This window comes from Pan troglodytes, chromosome 19, assembly GCF_028858775.2.
Source record: "Pan troglodytes isolate AG18354 chromosome 19, NHGRI_mPanTro3-v2.0_pri, whole genome shotgun sequence".
NCBI lineage: Eukaryota > Metazoa > Chordata > Mammalia > Primates > Hominidae > Pan > Pan troglodytes.
The window spans coordinates 93,632,984-93,650,392 of record NC_072417.2 but is presented as its reverse complement, the minus strand read 5'-3'; the positions used below and the strand labels follow the sequence as shown (position 1 = coordinate 93,650,392).

Here is a 17,409-nt window from a genome sequence, read left to right as displayed (position 1 = left end):
TTGTATTCTAATGCTATTTATTATCACAATAAATAATTCACTGCAAATGACTGCATGAAAAATGTGGGTTCCAGAGCACCATGTATAAAATGATCCCATTTATGTAGAACTGTAAACATACATCCACACACTGACGGACAGGTATATATGCATGTTTGGGGAGGGGTCTGGAATGATCACCCAAGTGGACAGGGTGAGGGCTGGTTTCCTGTATTTTTTACAATAAGCATTTATGACTTTTACAAAATCACCAAAGCTATCACTTTTTCCATTTAGAAAACACAAAATTATTTTTAAATAGAGACGACGTCATTTGGCACACCTTGGTTTTCTCTCGGAGAGCACAGATGCCGCAGACAAGAGGAGTGGACCCGCCTCCCAGCCTCCTGCCTGCCCCGTCCCTCCCCCGCAGGTGGCACTGGTGAGCCGGGAAGGTGCTGCCAGCCCCAGGATGCCTCGCACAGCCCGGGCCGGAAACCCCTGCCCCTGCTTCCTCGCACAGTCTGTCATTCTAGAAGGCTCTCTCCAAACCACTCTTCCAAAGAGGGTCATGCCAGGGAACAGCAGCGAGGTCATTTTCCAGTCATCTCACAGGAAGCCAGTGAGCCCCACTCCCACCGCCGTGGACCTCCAGGCCTGGCTTCCTTCTCTTCCCCGGGTTACCTACTCAGGGGTTTCTCAGCCAGGCCAGCATGTCTATCAGGCGGCATCCAGCATCCAATCACAGTGACAAGAACCTTCCGGAACACCCTGCAAACTGTGGATGCCCACGGGTGGCCCCATTATGCCTTGAGCAGGGCAACCTTTTGGTCCAGAATGGAGTCTTCTCTGATGTTGTAGGGCTGGGTCCCTGGCTCCTGCCTCAGGTGCTTCTCTGCAGAAAATACAATAAATGTTTCAAGCACTAAAAGCTCAGAAGTGGGGATGGGTCAGTTCACAGGAAGGGATTAAGGAGGGCCTTCCAGGGTCCTGGAAGGTGTGCAGGAAGGAGCTGTGGGCCACCCAGGCCAGTGTCACTAACTCCATGAGGGTCTCACCTGAGTCTCTGTAAGCATATTTTTCAGGTGACTAACGGCCCTTTCTTACTGCTCAGGGTACCCTCCCATCCCACGGCCAGGCCACATTCTGCTTATCCACCTCCAGTGCACTGCATCTGAGCTGATTCTACAACAACATGGGTGAATCTCCCTGACGTCACATTGAGCCAAGGAAGTCAGTACAACATCCGCCACCCCTCACTCTCACGGAGCTGACCCAGCTTCAGCTGTGACCTCAGTGGAAGAGGAAGAGGCCTAGCACTGGGGCCTGGGACCCTCTGGCCCCTGCTGTGTGGCCTGGGGTGGATGCTCTGCATCTCTGGCCCATCCTCTTGTTGACACCTGCTGCGGCTCAGACCTCCTGCGATTGTTGTCTCAAGGCTCAGCGCCCACCCTGCTCCTGTCCCTCCCGTACCTTCTGTCCCAGGGCTTCTGGATCTCCTGACCCGGCCCTGCTCTGTCCTGATCCCCCGGGATGTGGACTTTTGGCTGGAAGGACATCCTTCCAACCTTCTGCATGAAAAATGTGGGTTCCAGAGCACCAGGTATGAAATGGTCCCATTTACGTAAAACCGCAAACATATATCCACATCCTGACAGGCAGGTACATATGCGTGTTTAGGGGAGGGGTATGGAGTGATCACCAAAGTGGACTGGGGTGGAGGTGGTTTCCTGTTTTTTTTTTTTTTTTTTTTTTTTTTGAGACAGAGTCTCGCTCTTTCACCCAGGCTGGAGTGCAGCGGCACAATCTCGGCTCAGTGCAACCTCTGCCTCCTGGGTTCAAGCGATTCTCCTGCTTCAGCCTCCCGAATAGCTGGGACTACAGGTGCGTGCCACCACACCCAGCTAACTTTTGTATTTTTAGTACTGATGAGGTTTTACCATGTTGGCCAGGCTGGTCTCGAACTCCTGACCTCAGGTGATCCACCTGCCTTGGCCTCCCAAAGTGCTGGGATTACAGGCGTGAGCCACTGTGCCCAGCTGGTTTCCCATATTTTTTACAATAAGCATTTATGATTTTTACAAAATCACCAAAGCCACAGGATGTCTGACTGTGCCCACCTGCTTCTTCCAGGGTAGAGAAGTACTGGAACCCCTTCAGGTCAGCGGACAGCAGGACACGGAGAACGGGGACCTGAGGGACAGACAGACTTTAGCCAGGGCAGGGATGTTCCTCTGTAGCACACGGGTCGGCAGCCTGGCAGACATGCCATCTCAGAGTCTCCCGGAGAGGTATGGCTTCACCTCCATACCAGTGAATGGTGAGAAGAAACGCAGCCCCAGGGGAATGCTGTCAGAGGAAGATTTTTTTTTTTTTAATTTTTTGTTTTTTGAGACAGGGTCTTGCTCATTGCTCAGGCTGGAGTGCAGTGGCACGATCATGGCTCACTGCAGCCTCAACCTCCCAGACTCAAGTGATCCTCCCACCTCAGCCTCCTGAGTAGCTACAGGTGCACGCCACCACGTCCAGCTATTTTTTCCTATTTTTTTGATGGGGTTTCGTCATGTTGCCCAGGCTGGTCTCAAACTCCTGGCCTCAAATGATCCTCCTACCTCGGCCTCCCAAAGTGCTGGGATTACAGGTGTGAGCCACAGCGCCTGGCCCAGAGGACTTTTTGTTTGTTTGTTTGTTTTTGAGACGGAGTTTCACTCTTGTTACCCAGGCTGGAGTGCAATGGCGCGATCTCGGCTCACTGCAACCTCCGCCTCCCGGGTTCAAGCGATTCTCCTGCCTCAGCCCCCTGAGCAGCTGGGATTACAGGCGTGCGCCACCATGCCCGTCTAATTTTTGTATTTTTAGTAGAGACGGAGTTTCACTATGTTGGCCAGGCTGGTCTCAAACCCTTGACCTCCCGCCTCGGCCTCTCAAAGTGCTGGGATTACAGGTGTGAGCCACCATTTCTGGGTCAGAGGAGTATTTTTTTAAGTGAATCATCTCCAAAGACCATGAAGACATGTGCTCTGCAAATATGACACAGGACGTAACACTTATGAGCGAAGTTCTGAAGGCACATGCCCAAATCTGAAGCCGGGCCCACCATCCTGTGTGACCGTGGGCAGATTACCTGGCTTCTCTGGGCCTCAGTGACCTCTTCTGGACATGGGGATGAAGATAACACTAGCCTCGTGGGCCAGGTTGGGAACGAAGGAAACTCTGACAAGGGTCGGCTGTGGTCCACACCTGGGGTATACGGGTCACTTGGCCTCCTGTTCCATGGCTAGTTCATGAATGTCTCCTCTGGGCGCCTGGGGACACGCCCTAGTCCCCCACGTTCTGCCATCTAGGACTTGGCAGAGAGCACACATTTAACCACAGCAACAGAGACCCCTGCCTCTCTGCAAACACTGGCCACACCCCTGGGATGTTGACCCTGCAGTGCTCAGAAGGCTCCTAGGTGAGGCCTAAGACGCAGGGCCTGGGACCCAGCCCTTACACTTTACCTGCGGCTCTGAACAGGACGGCCTCCATAGAAACCCGTCTTCAGCCTCTGGAAGCCCTGACAATACGTTTTTCATGAAATTCTATGAGCACCTGTTTTTTTTCGTGTGTTTGTTTTTGAGATGGAGTCCCACTCTGTCGCCCAGGCTGGAGTACAGTAGTGGGATCTCGGCTCACTGCAACCTCCGCCTCCCAGGTTCAAGCGATTCTCCCAGCCTCCCATGTAGCTGGAATTACAGGCGCTCGCCACCACACCTGACTAGTTTTTTTTTGTATTTTTAGTAGAGACGGGGTTTCACCATGTTGGCCAGGCCGGTCTTGAACTCCTGACCTCAGGTGATCTGCCCGCCTTGGCCTCCCAAAGTACTGGGATTCCAGGAGTGTGCCACCACGCCTAGCCTCACCTGTCTCTTTTTGTTTCCTAAAATACAATTCCCCTGAGAGCAGGGACTGACCCTCGTTCACTGTGTGTCCCCAGCACAAAGGACAGTGTGGCAGTGACCAGAAGCCATAACGTGACCCCTCGGAGGGCTGGGGGCCACCGCTCCCCCTTCCACAGGGAGGGACGAGGAAGGCCAGATGGGGACGAGAACTGTTTAAATCAGAAGCAGAGCCAGCACCGGCCGAAGGGCCGTCCAGCATCACAGCCCAGAGATGTCACATTCGCCATGGGAGGCAGGCACAGGAAGGCCTTCCGGCAGCTGCTAACCCCTAAGGCAGCCCAGCGCACACCCACCTGCAGGCCCACAAAGGCCAGGGCGACGCCCTGCTTCTGGAAGTCCTGGAGGAGCTCGCCGAGTCCCAGCACCACAGTGTAGTCGATGCTGCAGACATGGGTGCACTCCAGGACCAGGCAGCGTGGCGGGGACACTGGGGAGACAGGCCCGAGCCAGGTCACGCCACCCAGAGCAGCCCAAAGCTGTTCTGCAGAGGCCAAAGGAGGCTCTGGCCAGGGGCAGGGGACAGAGAGGCCAGAGTGCTCCATCTCGTGGCGGCTGAGTCGCCCAGTTGGGGGATTCAGGTGGCAGGACCAGAGACAATTGTTTGGTGACAGCAGCAGCTGTTTCCCTCCTAGGAGTCACAGGCCCTTAGCTCCCCTAAAATCAACCCCCCAGAAACAGGAACCGGACTTTAGGGGCAGGGAAGGAGTGATATGTGGGGAGCCACCACCCTTGCTGCAGCAGCCACTGGCTGAGGCCCACAGAGGACGGTCCAGCCCACTCAGAGATGCCTGAATCCTTGTGGACTGGAGAGCGCCGGGGACAGGGTCTTGGGGTCCTGAACAGCAGGGAGTGGGGGGCAGAGGACAGGGGAGTGACCTGAGACCACCCTGACCCCCGCCCATGCACCTTCCAGGGCTTGGCTTAGGATCTCCTCCCGCAGAGCCTCCGCGGCAGGGAAGGACAGGCCGCTGGCCGGCTGCAGGACCAGAACCGGCCCCTCTGACACCTGTGGGGAGGAGTGAGTCCTGGAGGCGGGTCTGACCGGGTGGCCTCCACCAGGCTTGGCCTGTCCCAAGCGGGAAGCCCCCACCCAACCTAGTGTGCTGCAGGGGACCGGGAGAGGGGTGCTAAGGGGAGACCCCCACGGCCCCCACACAGTGGGAGAACACCATGGTTTATAGCAAGGTGACTGCCCACCTGCCAGCGAGCGGTCCCCTTCAGCAGCACCCACGACCACAATCACCCCGGACCCTCAAAACCTAAGACCATGCCCAGGAATCCTGCCCCCAGCACACTCCCCACTCAGAGGCCACGGGGGGGTACCTTGGTCTCAGGCCTGGCTGCAGAGTGCAGGAGCATGAGCAGAGACACCAGGGCCCCGGCCAGGATGCCGTACTGCACCTCCCAGAAGCACAGCAGGAAGGTCACGCACAGGGGCAGCAGGTCCAGCCCTAGGAGAAGGGCGTAGCTGAGGAATGCCCGGTAGCTGCCCGAGGCCCCAACATGGCCCTGCTGACCAGCGGGACAGCTTTCTGCCCCCCACATATGAGTAAAGGTGCTCATGGACCCAAAGCAGCCCCCGAGGACACTCCTGAGGACTTGGGGACAGCAGCTGCTGACCAGGCCATGCTTCAAGTCGAAAGAAAGAAATGCCCTCCCCATCTGAGCTGAGCGCAGGTGAGACCTGCTGGCCGGTCCCTGGCCTCCAACCTCGGGGAGGGCAGCAGCAGGGGCTTGTCAGGGCACAGAGCTGGCCTGAGGAGTGGGGCAGGGACCACGTGAGCCCTTGAGACCTGGCCAAGGAGAAGGTGCCCTGGGGACAAAGTGCACGGGCTTAGCCCTGTGGGGGATTCCACCGCACGCATAGGTCAGGCCTGCCCCACCCTGGCTGAGCCTTGGTTTCTAGCAGCAGCGGCCATCCCATTCCACGCGGGCACACGAACACGTTTCAGGGCTGTTCTAAAGCCCCAGCTCACTGGCACGTGAAAGGCCCTGGCATGCGACGGGCATGCAAGAAAATTATCCATCCTTTCACCTGGCAACTTGCTGGGGCTAACCGGAAAATGCCAAGTAAGCTAGGTGAACCCACTCCATGCTTCTTCCACAAACAAAACAAAATGTGTTAAGTTAAAGGAACTGCTCCCGTCCGGGAGGTGAGGGGCGCCTCTGCCCGGCCGCCCCTACTGGGAAGTGAGGAGCCCCTCTGCCCGGCCACCACCCCGTCTGGGAGGTGTACCCAACAGCTCATTGAGAACGGGCCATGATGACAATGGCGGTTTTGTGGAATAGAAGTGGGGGAAAGGTGGGGAAAAGATTGAGAAATCGGATGGTTGCCGTGTCTGTGTAGAAAGAAGTAGACATGGGAGACTCCATTTTGTTCTGTACTAAGAAAAATTCTTCTGCCTTGGGATGCTGTTGATCTTACCCCTAACTGAAACATGTGCTGTGTCCACTCAGGGTTGAATGGATTAAGGGTGGTGCAAGATGTGCTTTGTTAAACAGATGCTTGAAGGCAGCATGCTCGTTAAGAGTCATCACCACTCCCTAATCTCAAGTACCCAGGGACACAAACACCGCAGAAGGCCGCAGGGTCCTCTGCCTAGGAAACCCAGAGACCTTTGTTCACTTGTTTATCTGCTGACCTTCCCTCCACTATTGTCCTATGACCGTGCCAAATCCCCCTCTGCGAGAAACACCCAAGAATGATCAATAAAAAAAAAAAAAAAAAAAAAAAAAGGAACTGCCATTCTGAGCCAGAGTGCAAGGCTGTTCCGCTGGCCCTGCTGGTCACCAGGGACGTCTCCTGTCCCTCCCCCAGCTGGGCCGGGCAGAGTGGTGGCTGGAGGCGGGTGGCAAGGAGGGTAGGGATGGGGGCAGGGGGATCAGGAGGGGACCCTCCCCCGGGTCAGTGCTCGCCTCAAGACCCCAGGTGTCAGGACAAGGAGCTCCAGCTCTTCCCACTGAGCCTCGGGACCATCTCTGGGGCCATCTCCTGGCCATCCACTTCTCTGTTCCGGGACTGCCCTAACTTCCCAGTCCCAGCCCCACAGAGGGGGCTGCAGGAAAATGGGGTAGCATAAATGACACCCTCCGCGTTCAGACACCGCATCACAGCGCTCTCCCCTGTAGGACAAGGACATACTCTTAACACGCCAGAGCGTCCTGAAGATCTTGGTGTCGAACAGCGGGGCCACGGCCATGATGATGACGGCAGCCAGGGCAGACTTGGGGATGTAGTAGAACAGTGAGGTCAGGTAGTCCAGAGACAGCAGCACCAGCACTCCTGCGGGGCACGGGAACACAGGTGACCTCGGGGGTCCCCCCAGCACGCAGCGTAGCAGCCTCTTGTTCAGCAGAGCCCACTGGGGACAGGGGTGGGGGTAGGGTGACGACTGCCAAGGCCCCCAGCCCCTGCTCAGTCTCCTGTGGTCCCCCTACTCCTGTGTGGCCCCCCAAGTCCCTGTGCAGTCCCGGGGCGCACGGCCCATGAGCCAAAGGGACGTCTCTGTGGGCCCCCTCCTCCCTTTCTCCCACTCTCAGAGCTGCGGGCACAAGGGGAAGATGGGGGGCCTTACCCGTCACCAGGCCCCCCGCCGGGGTGCACACCCCCGACTGAGCGTTCACGGCTGTCCTGGAAGGCAACACAGAGACCGTCAGTCACCAGGGGCCGGGAAAGGGGAGACCTCAGTCCACACTCCTGTGGCTGATCTTCCGAGGGGACGTCAGCTCCCAGCACGGCTTGGGAAGCAGGCGGGGACTGCAAGGGGACCGAGGCAAAGAGACTTAGGGTGCAGTCACAGACAGCCGCGCTTAGGCCACCCTGACTATAGGAAGAAGCTCAGGAAGCACGTGTCCTTTCAGGTTCCTGCCGACTTTGTCTCCTGCCCCCATCCAGGTGGGGCCCCCATACCCAGCAGGGCAAGGGTCACCAGCTGGGGGACTGGGCAGTGCCAGGCGACGCCTCCTTCTCTCCTTTAAGCCACAGGTCACCTCCATCCTGTTGTCCTGACTGAGGAGGGGCCGTAGGGCATCTGGGCTAAGCCTCATGCCCGGCTGCTTCAGGACAGAGCCGAGGCCCTTCCTATCTCCACGTCCTTTCAGGAATTGACTCTGGCACCAGGAGCTAGGAGGGCTTTGGCGTGCTGGGAACTTTCTAGTATTTATTTTAGAGACAGGGTCTCGCTCTGTTGCCCAGGCTGGAGTGCAGCGGTGCGGTCACAACTCACTGCAGCCTCATCCTGCTGGGCTCAAGCGATTCTCCTGCTTCCGCCTCCAGAGTAAATGGGATAACAAGGGTGTACCACAATGCCCAGTGGAACTTTCTAGTATGAAACTGCAGGACGATCTATGAGAATAAAGAAACAGAGAACACCCTGGAGGACAGTGGGTGACCCCCAGCCCTGCCTCTCCACGGAGAGTTCACAGCGGAGGACGGGGCGCCGGGGTCAGGGCAGGCAGACTCCTCGTCAGCGTAACAACGTTAAGGCATCCAACGTGGGCAAACAGAAGAGGCGGACAGGTCACTCACCGTCCGAAGCTGCCTGTGACCGGGTAGGAGGAGACGAGGGAGCCCAACATGTTGGTGAGACCTGGGGAGGAGGCAAGACAGGCTGATCGTGGAGGGAAGGCACACAGGATGGAGGGAAAGGAGATGGGGAGGGGGACAAAAACCCAGAAGGGAGGCAGGAAGGCAGGGCTCGGGAGAATCATCCTGGGGGCCTGAGCCTGCGCACTCCTTCAGGGAAGGAAGAAAACAGGCCACACTCTTGCAGACGTAAAGCCTAGCCTTTTTTTTTTTTTTTTTTTGAGACAGAGTCTGGCTCTGTTGCCCAGGCTGGAATGCAGTGGCGCGATCTCAGCTCACTGCAGCCTCCGCCTCCCAGTTCAAGCGATTCTCCTGCCTCAGCCTCCTGAGTAGCTGGGATTACAGGCACGCACTACCACGCCTGGCTAATTTTTGTATTTTTAGTACAGACAGAGTTTTGCCATGTTGGCCAGGCTGGTCTCAAACTCCTGACCTCAGTGATCCACCCGCTTCGACCTCCCAAAGTGCTGGGACTACAGGCATGTGCCACCACACCCAGTTAATTTTTCTATTTTTAGTAGAGACAGGGTTTTGCCATGCTGGCCAGGCTGGTCTCAAATGCCTGACCTCAGGTACCCATCCGCCTCAGCCTCCCAAAGTGCTGGGATCACAGGAGTGAGCCACCATGCCTGGCAAGATCCTAGCTTTCAAACACTTCTCACCCAGCCTCTCCTGTGTGACCAGGACACGCCTTCCCCACGCAGAACAGAGGGGAGCATCTCACCACCCAGGAGGGGGTGAGAGCTGAGATAAAGTGCCCGTAAGACAAACCCTAGGTACTCGGGAGGTCAGTGGCTGCCCACCGTTCTCCACCCAGTTCCTTTCCGTCTCACGAGATGACAGCCACGGTGAGGCCAAGGTCATGGCCGGTATGCTGCCTCCCCAGGTGATGCCGGCTGCCTACAACAGACAAAGCCCACACCCACAGCATCGCTGGGGCCCAAGAACGGGGATCACTGCTCAGGTTGACCCACGCTCCCACCAGCATCTGTCTCACCTGGGGCATCACTAAGACCAGAATCCCTCCTGCTCGCTAAGACCCACAGTGGGGTCTCAGGTCTCACAGGTGCAGGGCCTGCTCTCAAGGCGGCTCGGGCTGGGGCCAACTCAGTATCAGGGCATCCTGGGTGACATGGCCCAGCTCACGGCCCTGAGAGAGATGGGCTAGGGCAAGGAAATACAGGCGTGGGAGGGCTCGGTAGAGGCCCAAGGTGACCACAGGCTGCACGGGATCATCCTCATTCTACAGCAGCTTGGGCTGGGGACCCAACTCTGTGAGCCGAAGCTGACCAGGGCAACCCCTCCCAGCCTGGCCTTCATGGGCTCACGTCAGCCAGCTTCTTGCTGTGCGGCTGCTGAGGCCTACCTGGCCTATCTGAGATCAAGGAATCCCACGGCTGCCATAGTAACCTGGACCTTCACTCGGTCTGTGTTGTATCCCTGGAACTCAGCGTGCCGTCAGAATAGTTCTGTGGTATTTTTAAAGTAATGGGAATAGGGCCAGGGGCTGTGGCTCAGGCCTGTAATCCTAGCACTTTGGGAGGCCAACGCGGGCGGATCACCAGAGGTCAGCAGCTTGAGACCCGCCTGGCCAACATGGCAAAACCTCGTCCTACTAAAAATACAAAAATCAGCCAGGCTCAGGGGCAGGTGCCTGCAATCCCAGCTACTCAGGAGGCTGAGGCAGGAGAATCGCTTGAACCCAGGAGACGGAGGTTGCAGAAAGCCGAGACCGTGCCACTGCACTCCAGCCTGGGCGACAGAGCAAGATTTCGTCTCAAATAATAATAATAATAATAATAATAATAATAATAATAATAATAATGATGATAATAAGTAAAGTAATGGGAATGGGATGCTCTGGGGAATCACATTTGGAAGATTTACTGGTGGGGTCTTTGAGGAGGCCGTGGATTTTCTCAGCCTGAGAGTGCGTGATTCCCAGGAAGCCCAAGCTCCGCCACTCACCTGGACAATGCCCCACTCTCCATGGCTCAGAGAGAAGCCTGGGCAACATCCCTTTGTGACCCAACCTGGGTCACTCACTTTGCTGTCAAGAAGCCAAATGTCTCTTGTGAAACTGTCAGGGTGGACACCCCTTGGGAAGAAGCCCATGGTGCTTCCTGGGTTATCCTGCGCCAGTCTCATGAGGGGCGAGAAGGAAAGGCAGGAAGGCCTGGGACCCACCATTTAGTTATGATAACTGAATTTAAGATTCACACTGGGCCAGGCGCGGTGGCTCACGCCTGTAATCCCAGCACTTTGGGAGGCCAAGGCAGGCGGATCACGAGGTCAGGAGTTCGAGACCAGCCTGATCAATATGGTGAAACCCCGTCTCTACTAAAAATACAAAAAGTAGCCAGGCATGGTGGCACACGCCTGTAGTCTCTGCTACTCGGGAGGCTGAGGCGGGAGAATCGGATGAACCCAGAAGGCAGAGGTTGCAGTGAGCCGAGATTGTACCACTGCACTCTAGCCTGAGTGACAAAGCAAGATTCAGTCTCTCACACACACAAAAAGATTCACACTGTGGTCTCGAAATATACCACTAAGAAGTCAGCCCACAGAGACGTAACAAAAGGGAAATAAACCGTGAAAGTGGGCACGACTCCCATCCACAGGCAGGCAACTTGGGGCCCCTGAGTCTTCATGAATCCACCTGCCCCTGCCTGGAGGGAGGCACAGGGCAGGGTGCGGGCACAATCAGAAGACTCCTCTCGATTTCCCCGGCCACAGCCTTCCCCTCTCGACCCCCGGCCCTGGGCGCTCCCTCCTCGAGGTGGGACATTCCAGGTGTTCCTGGATCTAGACCAAGGCCACAGACCTCAGGGTCAGGTACACAGGAGGTGCTCAATAAGTGGTAGAACAGACAACAGATGTCAGCTCCTTGTTCTTAGGGGTTAAACTGAGCAGTGTGGAGGTCTGGGAATGAGTCCTTGTTAATATTCTGGAAGAGCCAGGCGCGGTAGCTCATGCCTGTAACCTCAGCACTTTGGGAGGCCGAGGCAGGCAGATCACCTGAGGTCGGGAGTTCGAGACCAGCCTGGCCAACATGGTGAAACCCTGTCTCTACTAAAAACACAAAAATTAGCCATGCATGGTGGCATATGCCTTTAATCCCAGCTACTTGGGAGGCTGAGGCAGGAGAATCACTTGAACCCAGGAGGCAGAGGTTGTAGTGAGCCGAGATCATGCCACTGCACTCCTGCCTGGGCAACAGAGTGAGACTCCATCTCAAAAACCCAAAACAAAACAAAATATTCCAGAAGATCCCATCTGGGGCCACCTTTGCCCTCCCAGTTCATCACCACCATCATGGTCTTCCTACAATGCAGGAGACACAGAGGGGCAGGCCTGGGACCCTGGAGGCCCACAGCTGGTGTCTTCCTTCCTGCGGCTGGGGTCTTACCGATGGCCAGCAGCTCCTGGTTGGCATCGATGCGGTAATTATTCTGAGATGCTAAAGGGAACCAACGGTAAAGACCTGGTCAGTAATATTCAACATTGCTCAAAAAGTATTCACAAAATGTAACACAGATTATGAATTTCTACACACAGCAATAAGTTTTGTAAATCTAAGAATACACATCTAAAATATTCACATATATGTGCATGTAAACATGTGCTTGAATGTATCACAGAGTGGAAAGAGGTACAGTACCATGTAATCAGGCCAGGTATGGTGGCTCACAGCTGTAATCGCAGCACTTTTAGAGGCCAAGGCAGGAGGATCGCTTGAGCCCAGGAGTTCGAGACCGGCCTGGGCAACATGGCAAAATCTCATCACTACAAAAAATACAAAAATTAGCCAAGCATGGTGGTGTGTGCCTATAGTCCCAGATATTCAGGACGCTGAGGCGGGAGGATGGTTTGAGCCTAGGAGGTTGAGGCTGCAGTGAGATGAGATCGTGCCACCGCACTCCAGTCCGGGCGACAGAGTGAGACCCTGTCTCAAACAACAACAAGAAAACATGTAAGCAGTAGTTAATTGTGGTAGTAAAAGGGATTATGGGTGATTTGTCTCTTCTTTACTCGTTTCTGCACTCTTGACATTTTCTACAATGAATGTATATTAATAAACACAGCCATTATTACCAATTAAATTAAAACTTTCAATTAAACAGATAGTACAGGATCTTGTTCTGCCACCCAGGCTGGAGTGCAGTGGCACTATCACAGCTCAATGCCACCTTGACCTCCTGGGCTCAAGTGATCCTCCTGCCTTAGGCTCCTGAGCAGCTGGTACCACAGGTGTGGTCCATGCCCGGCTAATTTTATTTTCAATAGAAATGAGGTCTTGTTAAGTTGCCTAAGTGGGTTTCAAACTCCTAAGCTCAAGCAATCCTCCTGCCTAGGCCTCCCAAAGTGTTGGGATTACAATGCTTTTTATAATAAGAAAACCATTTTATTTTATTATTTTCATTTTGTTAGATGGAGTCTTGCTCTGTCACCCAGGCTGGAGTGCAGTGGAGTGATCTTGGCTCACCGCAACCTCTGCCTCCCGGGTTCAAGAGATTCTCCTGCCTTAGCCTCCTGAGTAGCTGGGACTACAGGGGCACGCCACCACACACAGCTAATTTTTGCATTTTTAGTAGAGATGGGGTTTCACCATGTTGGTCAGGCTTGTGTCGAACTCCTGACATCAGGTGATCCGCCCACCTCGGCCTCCCAAAGTGCTGGGATTACAGACGTGAGCCACTGCACCCGGCCGAGAAAAACATTTTAAACCGGAAACCTCTTTATGACCAGTTGAGGTGACTGGAAAGTCTAAGACGGGCCATCTCAGAGAGGTGAGCAGGCGAAGGTTTTAGGGGAAGGCACAGGAGCATGGATCTAAGACAGAGGTTGGCAAACTTTTTTTTTTGAGACGGAGTCTTGCTCTGTCGCCCAGGCTGGAGTGCAGTGGCACGATCTTGGCTCACTGCAAGCTCCGCCTCCCGGGTTCACACCATTCTCCTGCCTCAGCCTCCTGAGGAGCTGGGACTACAGGCGCCCACCACCACACCCGGCTAATTTTTTGTGTTTTTAGTAGAGACGGGGTTTCACCGTGTTAGCCAGGATGGTCTCCATCTCCTGACCTTGTGATCCACCCACCTCGGCCTCCCAAAGTGCTGGGACTACAGGCATGTGCCACCGCACCCAGCTGAGGTTGGCAAGCTTTTCTATAAAGGGCCAGCTTTTCTGTAAGGGACCAGCTTGTCGATATTTTAGGCTTTGTGGGCCCTGCAGTCACTGCTGCAGCTACACAACTCTGCTGTGGTGCCACGAAAGCAGCCACGGACAGCACATCCCCAAGTGGCACAGCCACGCTCCAACTGACTTTATTTGTAAACATGAGATCTGGATTTCATATACTTTTCACATGTCACAAAATATTATTATTATTTGGACTTTTTCCAACCATTCAGAAATGTAAAAACTGGCCGGGCACGATGGCTCAGGCCTGTAATCCTAGCACTTTTGAAAGCCGAGGCAGGAGGATCACTTGAACTCAGGAGTTTGAGGTCAGCCTGGGCCACAAAGTGAGACCTTGTCTCTACAATTAAAAAATTACGGTCGGGCACAGCGGCTCACGCCTGTAATCCCAGCACTTTGAGAGGCTGAGGCGGGCGGATCACGAGGTCAGGAGATCGAGACCACGGTGAAACCCCGTCTCTACTAAAAATACAAAAAATTAGCCAGGTGTGGTGGCGGACGCCTGTAGTCCCAGCTACTCGGGAGGCTGAGGCAGGAGAATGGTGTGAACCCAGGAGGCAGAGCTTGCAGTGAGCCGAGATCACGCCACTGCACTCCAGCCTGGGCGACAGAGCGAGACTCCGTCTCAAAAAAAAAAAAAAAAGAAAGAAATTACTGGAGGGCTGAGCATGGTGGCTCACACCTGTAATCCCAGCACTTTGGGAGGCTGAGGTGGGCGGATTACCTGAGGTCAGGAGTTTGAGACCAGTCTGATCAACATGGAGAAACCCCATCTCTACTAAAAATACAAAATTAGCCGGGCATGTTGGTGCGCACCCATAATCCCAGCTACTTGGGAGGCTGAGGCAGGATAATTGCTGGAACCTGGGGGGCGGAGGTTGCGGTGAGCCGAGATCACACCATTGCACTCCAGCATGGGCAACAAGAGTGAAACACTATCTCAAAAAAAAAAAAAATTACTGGGAGGCCCAGGTGGGCAGATCACTTGAGACCAGCCTGGCCAACATAGTGAGACCCTGTCTCTACTAAAAGTATAGAATATTAGTTGGGCGTGGTGGCGCATGCCTGTAATCCCAGCTACCTGGGAGACTGAGGCATGAGAATTGCTTAAACCTGGGAAGCGGAGGTTGCAGTGAGCAGAGATTGTGCCACTGCACTCCAGCCTGGGCCACAGAGCGAGACTCTGTCTCCAAAAAAAAAAAAAAAAAAAAAAAAGAATCTCCTTTGAAGGGGGTAAGGGTGAGAGCACTGGGACTTTGGAGAAGGAACTTCACCCTGGCACAGCCTGGGCTAGGCAGTAAACACGATTTACACGGTCACAGTAACATACACTGGTAACTGGGCTGTAAGCTTTAGAATCAACATAAACCCAAATGCAAGAAGGACTAAATGACGGTGACAAGACAGAATGAAGGTGTCATCCGCACAGACAATACAAAGCTGGCAGGAGTGGAGCGAGTGAAGGACAGAGCTGCAAGGAGGGAATCTAGAGATGCTGACTCAAAACAGACACTGAAGGAGACGAAGGGTTCCCTGCCTCCCTGGGGGCGAGGAGGGGCTGGCCGATGGGCTGAGCCAGCTGAATAAAGCATGTTGCTCAATGTTTAGGAGTTTTGTGAGCCTATTACTAAACATAGCCATTATTACCAATTAAATTAAAACTTTCAATTAAACAGATAATACAGGATCTTGTTCTGCCGCCCAGGCTGGAGTGCAGTGGCACTATCACAGCTCAATGCCACCTCGACCTCCCGGGCTCAAGTGATCCTCCTGCCTCAGCCTCCTGAGCAGCTGGTATCACAGGTGTGCTCCATGCCCAGCTAATTTTTATTTTTAATAGAAACGAGGTCTCGTTACGTTGCCTAGGTGGGTTTCAAACTCCTGAGCTCAAGCGATCTTCCCGTCTCAGCCTCCCAAAGTGTTGGGATTACAGGCCTGGGCCACCATGCCTGGCCCAAAGATAATACTTAAAACTCATCGTTTCCTAATTTATTTGGCATTTGGCTATTGCTGATGAGGTTATTTGCACCCACTGTATCTACATGGTGGAGACACCATAGAATATGATTGTTCATGCAGATCTCAACCCAGCTCCATGTGCAAACTCCCCTTTCAGTGACGTTACCTTAAAATCAGACAGCAGCGTTTACACCGTGGACATCGGCAAGGGCCACGAAGCAAAACCTTTTATTTCCACAAACAGCAGAGGCTGTTACAACACTCACCAGCACACCATGGGGTGGGAGGGCATGCCTCATTATAGATCCAGTTTTATCATATATACACAATACGTATATATCTATCATGAGCATGTATTACTTGGATATGAATTCAAATTTCTAAAACTAGTAACGGATAAAGGCAAGCTAGAAAGCAGGCAGGCCTAGCCCAGCCGGCGCACTGGGAGACCTGGGGTGTGGGTGACAGGCGTCTTACCGAAGGCTTTGGCCACCGCAATGCTCTCCAGGAGGCCCATCAGGGGCACCACGGCCAGCCCGGCTCCCATGTCCTGAGAGAGGAGAGAGGGATGGTGAGTGACCTTCCTAAGGGGTAGGACCCGGCAGTGACCCATGAAAGCAGCAAGGACCCACCCCGCCCCACAGGTAACAGGAGCAAGTGCTTGTCAGCTGCAGGATGCGCCTCCTTGTCTGAAGAGGCGCCAGCTGCTGGGAGGAACACGGTAAATTCATCCTCAGCTGGAGTCCAAAACAGGAGAAGCGCCCCTGAACACAAACGTGACATCCCTGAGCTCGCTGAGCTTGCATCCAACCTGGGATTCTTTAATAACTGAGATGTCCCTTCCTGAGGACTCAGCTGTCCTAACTGACCTCAGACCCCCTGGCACCCAGCAGATACATCAGGGTAGGAGCCAGGCCAGGGGCCACTGCAGCCTCAGCCACGCCATCCTGGCTCCCGGCTCCGCCCACCTGCACCATCTCGGTGAAGGAGATCGTCCCGTTGGCTGTGGTCACTGAGAAGGGCGGGATCTGGACTGGAGGGAGCCCCTCAGCTGTCTCCCCTGTTAGGATGAAAGGCTGGTATCCAGTCACCTCGAAGGAGTACGCAACCAGGGCCGCGAAGGACACCACCAGGGCGTTGCGAGCTAGGAGAGAAGGAGAGGTGCGTCCGAGACCCTGCTCCCGGCGAGTGTGGGGTAGCGCGGCTGCCTCCAGGTTACTGGGGCAGACACCCCAGAGGCAGAAGACGCCCCCACTGGGCCACAGTCCTCACTCCGCACTCTGGGAAACACAACACAGACATAAATGCTATGTGGCAGCATGAGCAGGTGGGACGGCAGAGCTGCAGGCTGCGGACAGGTGCACATGCCACCTGCTGCCAAGCTCCAGGTGACTGGACATCGTGCACCGCGGCAAAGACTCTCTGAAATCAGGTGGCCCAGGGCACATCCACCTCAAAGCACAAAGGAGGAAGAAACCAGATGTACCCCCTTTCCCAAACAACAGAAACAATGGCCTCCAAGATGCGGGACAGTGGACATGATGGCCACTAAGACGCGGGACAGCAGGCATGACGGCCACAGGGAAACAAGGGAGGTGAGTCTATCACTGCCCCGCCGGCTGCCTACGGTTTCCCCGATGGTCCCCATGTGTATGGAGGGGACCCCCTAGCAGAGCCCAGGGGTTTCCCTGAGTTCAGGGGGCAATGCTGGGAGGAAGTCTGAGGAGGCCTGCGGCTGGAGCTGACCGC

At 54.9% G+C, this 17,409-nt stretch overlaps 1 protein-coding gene across 11 annotated transcripts in view; it reads right to left on the bottom strand.

Annotated features, from left to right (window-relative positions):
* The window catches only part of SLC26A11 (solute carrier family 26 member 11), a 33,446-nt gene continuing 16,037 nt past the window's right edge, over window positions 1-17,409 (bottom strand). For 6 of the 11 annotated variants that reach the window (XM_016933079.4, XM_016933080.4, XM_016933082.4 and 3 more), the window contains 11 exons: window positions 16,629-16,804; window positions 16,138-16,210; window positions 11,915-11,965; window positions 8,449-8,509; window positions 7,496-7,551; window positions 7,063-7,203; window positions 5,244-5,371; window positions 4,827-4,926; window positions 4,214-4,347; window positions 2,100-2,172; window positions 1-874 (listed from right to left, as the gene is read on the bottom strand). In XM_016933079.4, coding sequence (XP_016788568.1) covers window positions 783-874; window positions 2,100-2,172; window positions 4,214-4,347; window positions 4,827-4,926; window positions 5,244-5,371; window positions 7,063-7,203; window positions 7,496-7,551; window positions 8,449-8,509; window positions 11,915-11,965; window positions 16,138-16,210; window positions 16,629-16,804 — 1,085 coding nt within the window. In that variant the 3' untranslated portion in view covers window positions 1-782. Of the gene's footprint in view, window positions 875-2,099; window positions 2,329-4,213; window positions 4,348-4,826; window positions 4,927-5,243; window positions 5,372-7,062; window positions 7,204-7,495; window positions 7,552-8,448; window positions 8,510-11,914; window positions 11,966-16,137; window positions 16,211-16,628; window positions 16,805-17,409 lie in introns of those variants that run through there. The other 5 variants (XR_001711126.4, XR_010153136.1, XM_016933085.4 and 2 more) reach the window with 4 other exon arrangements.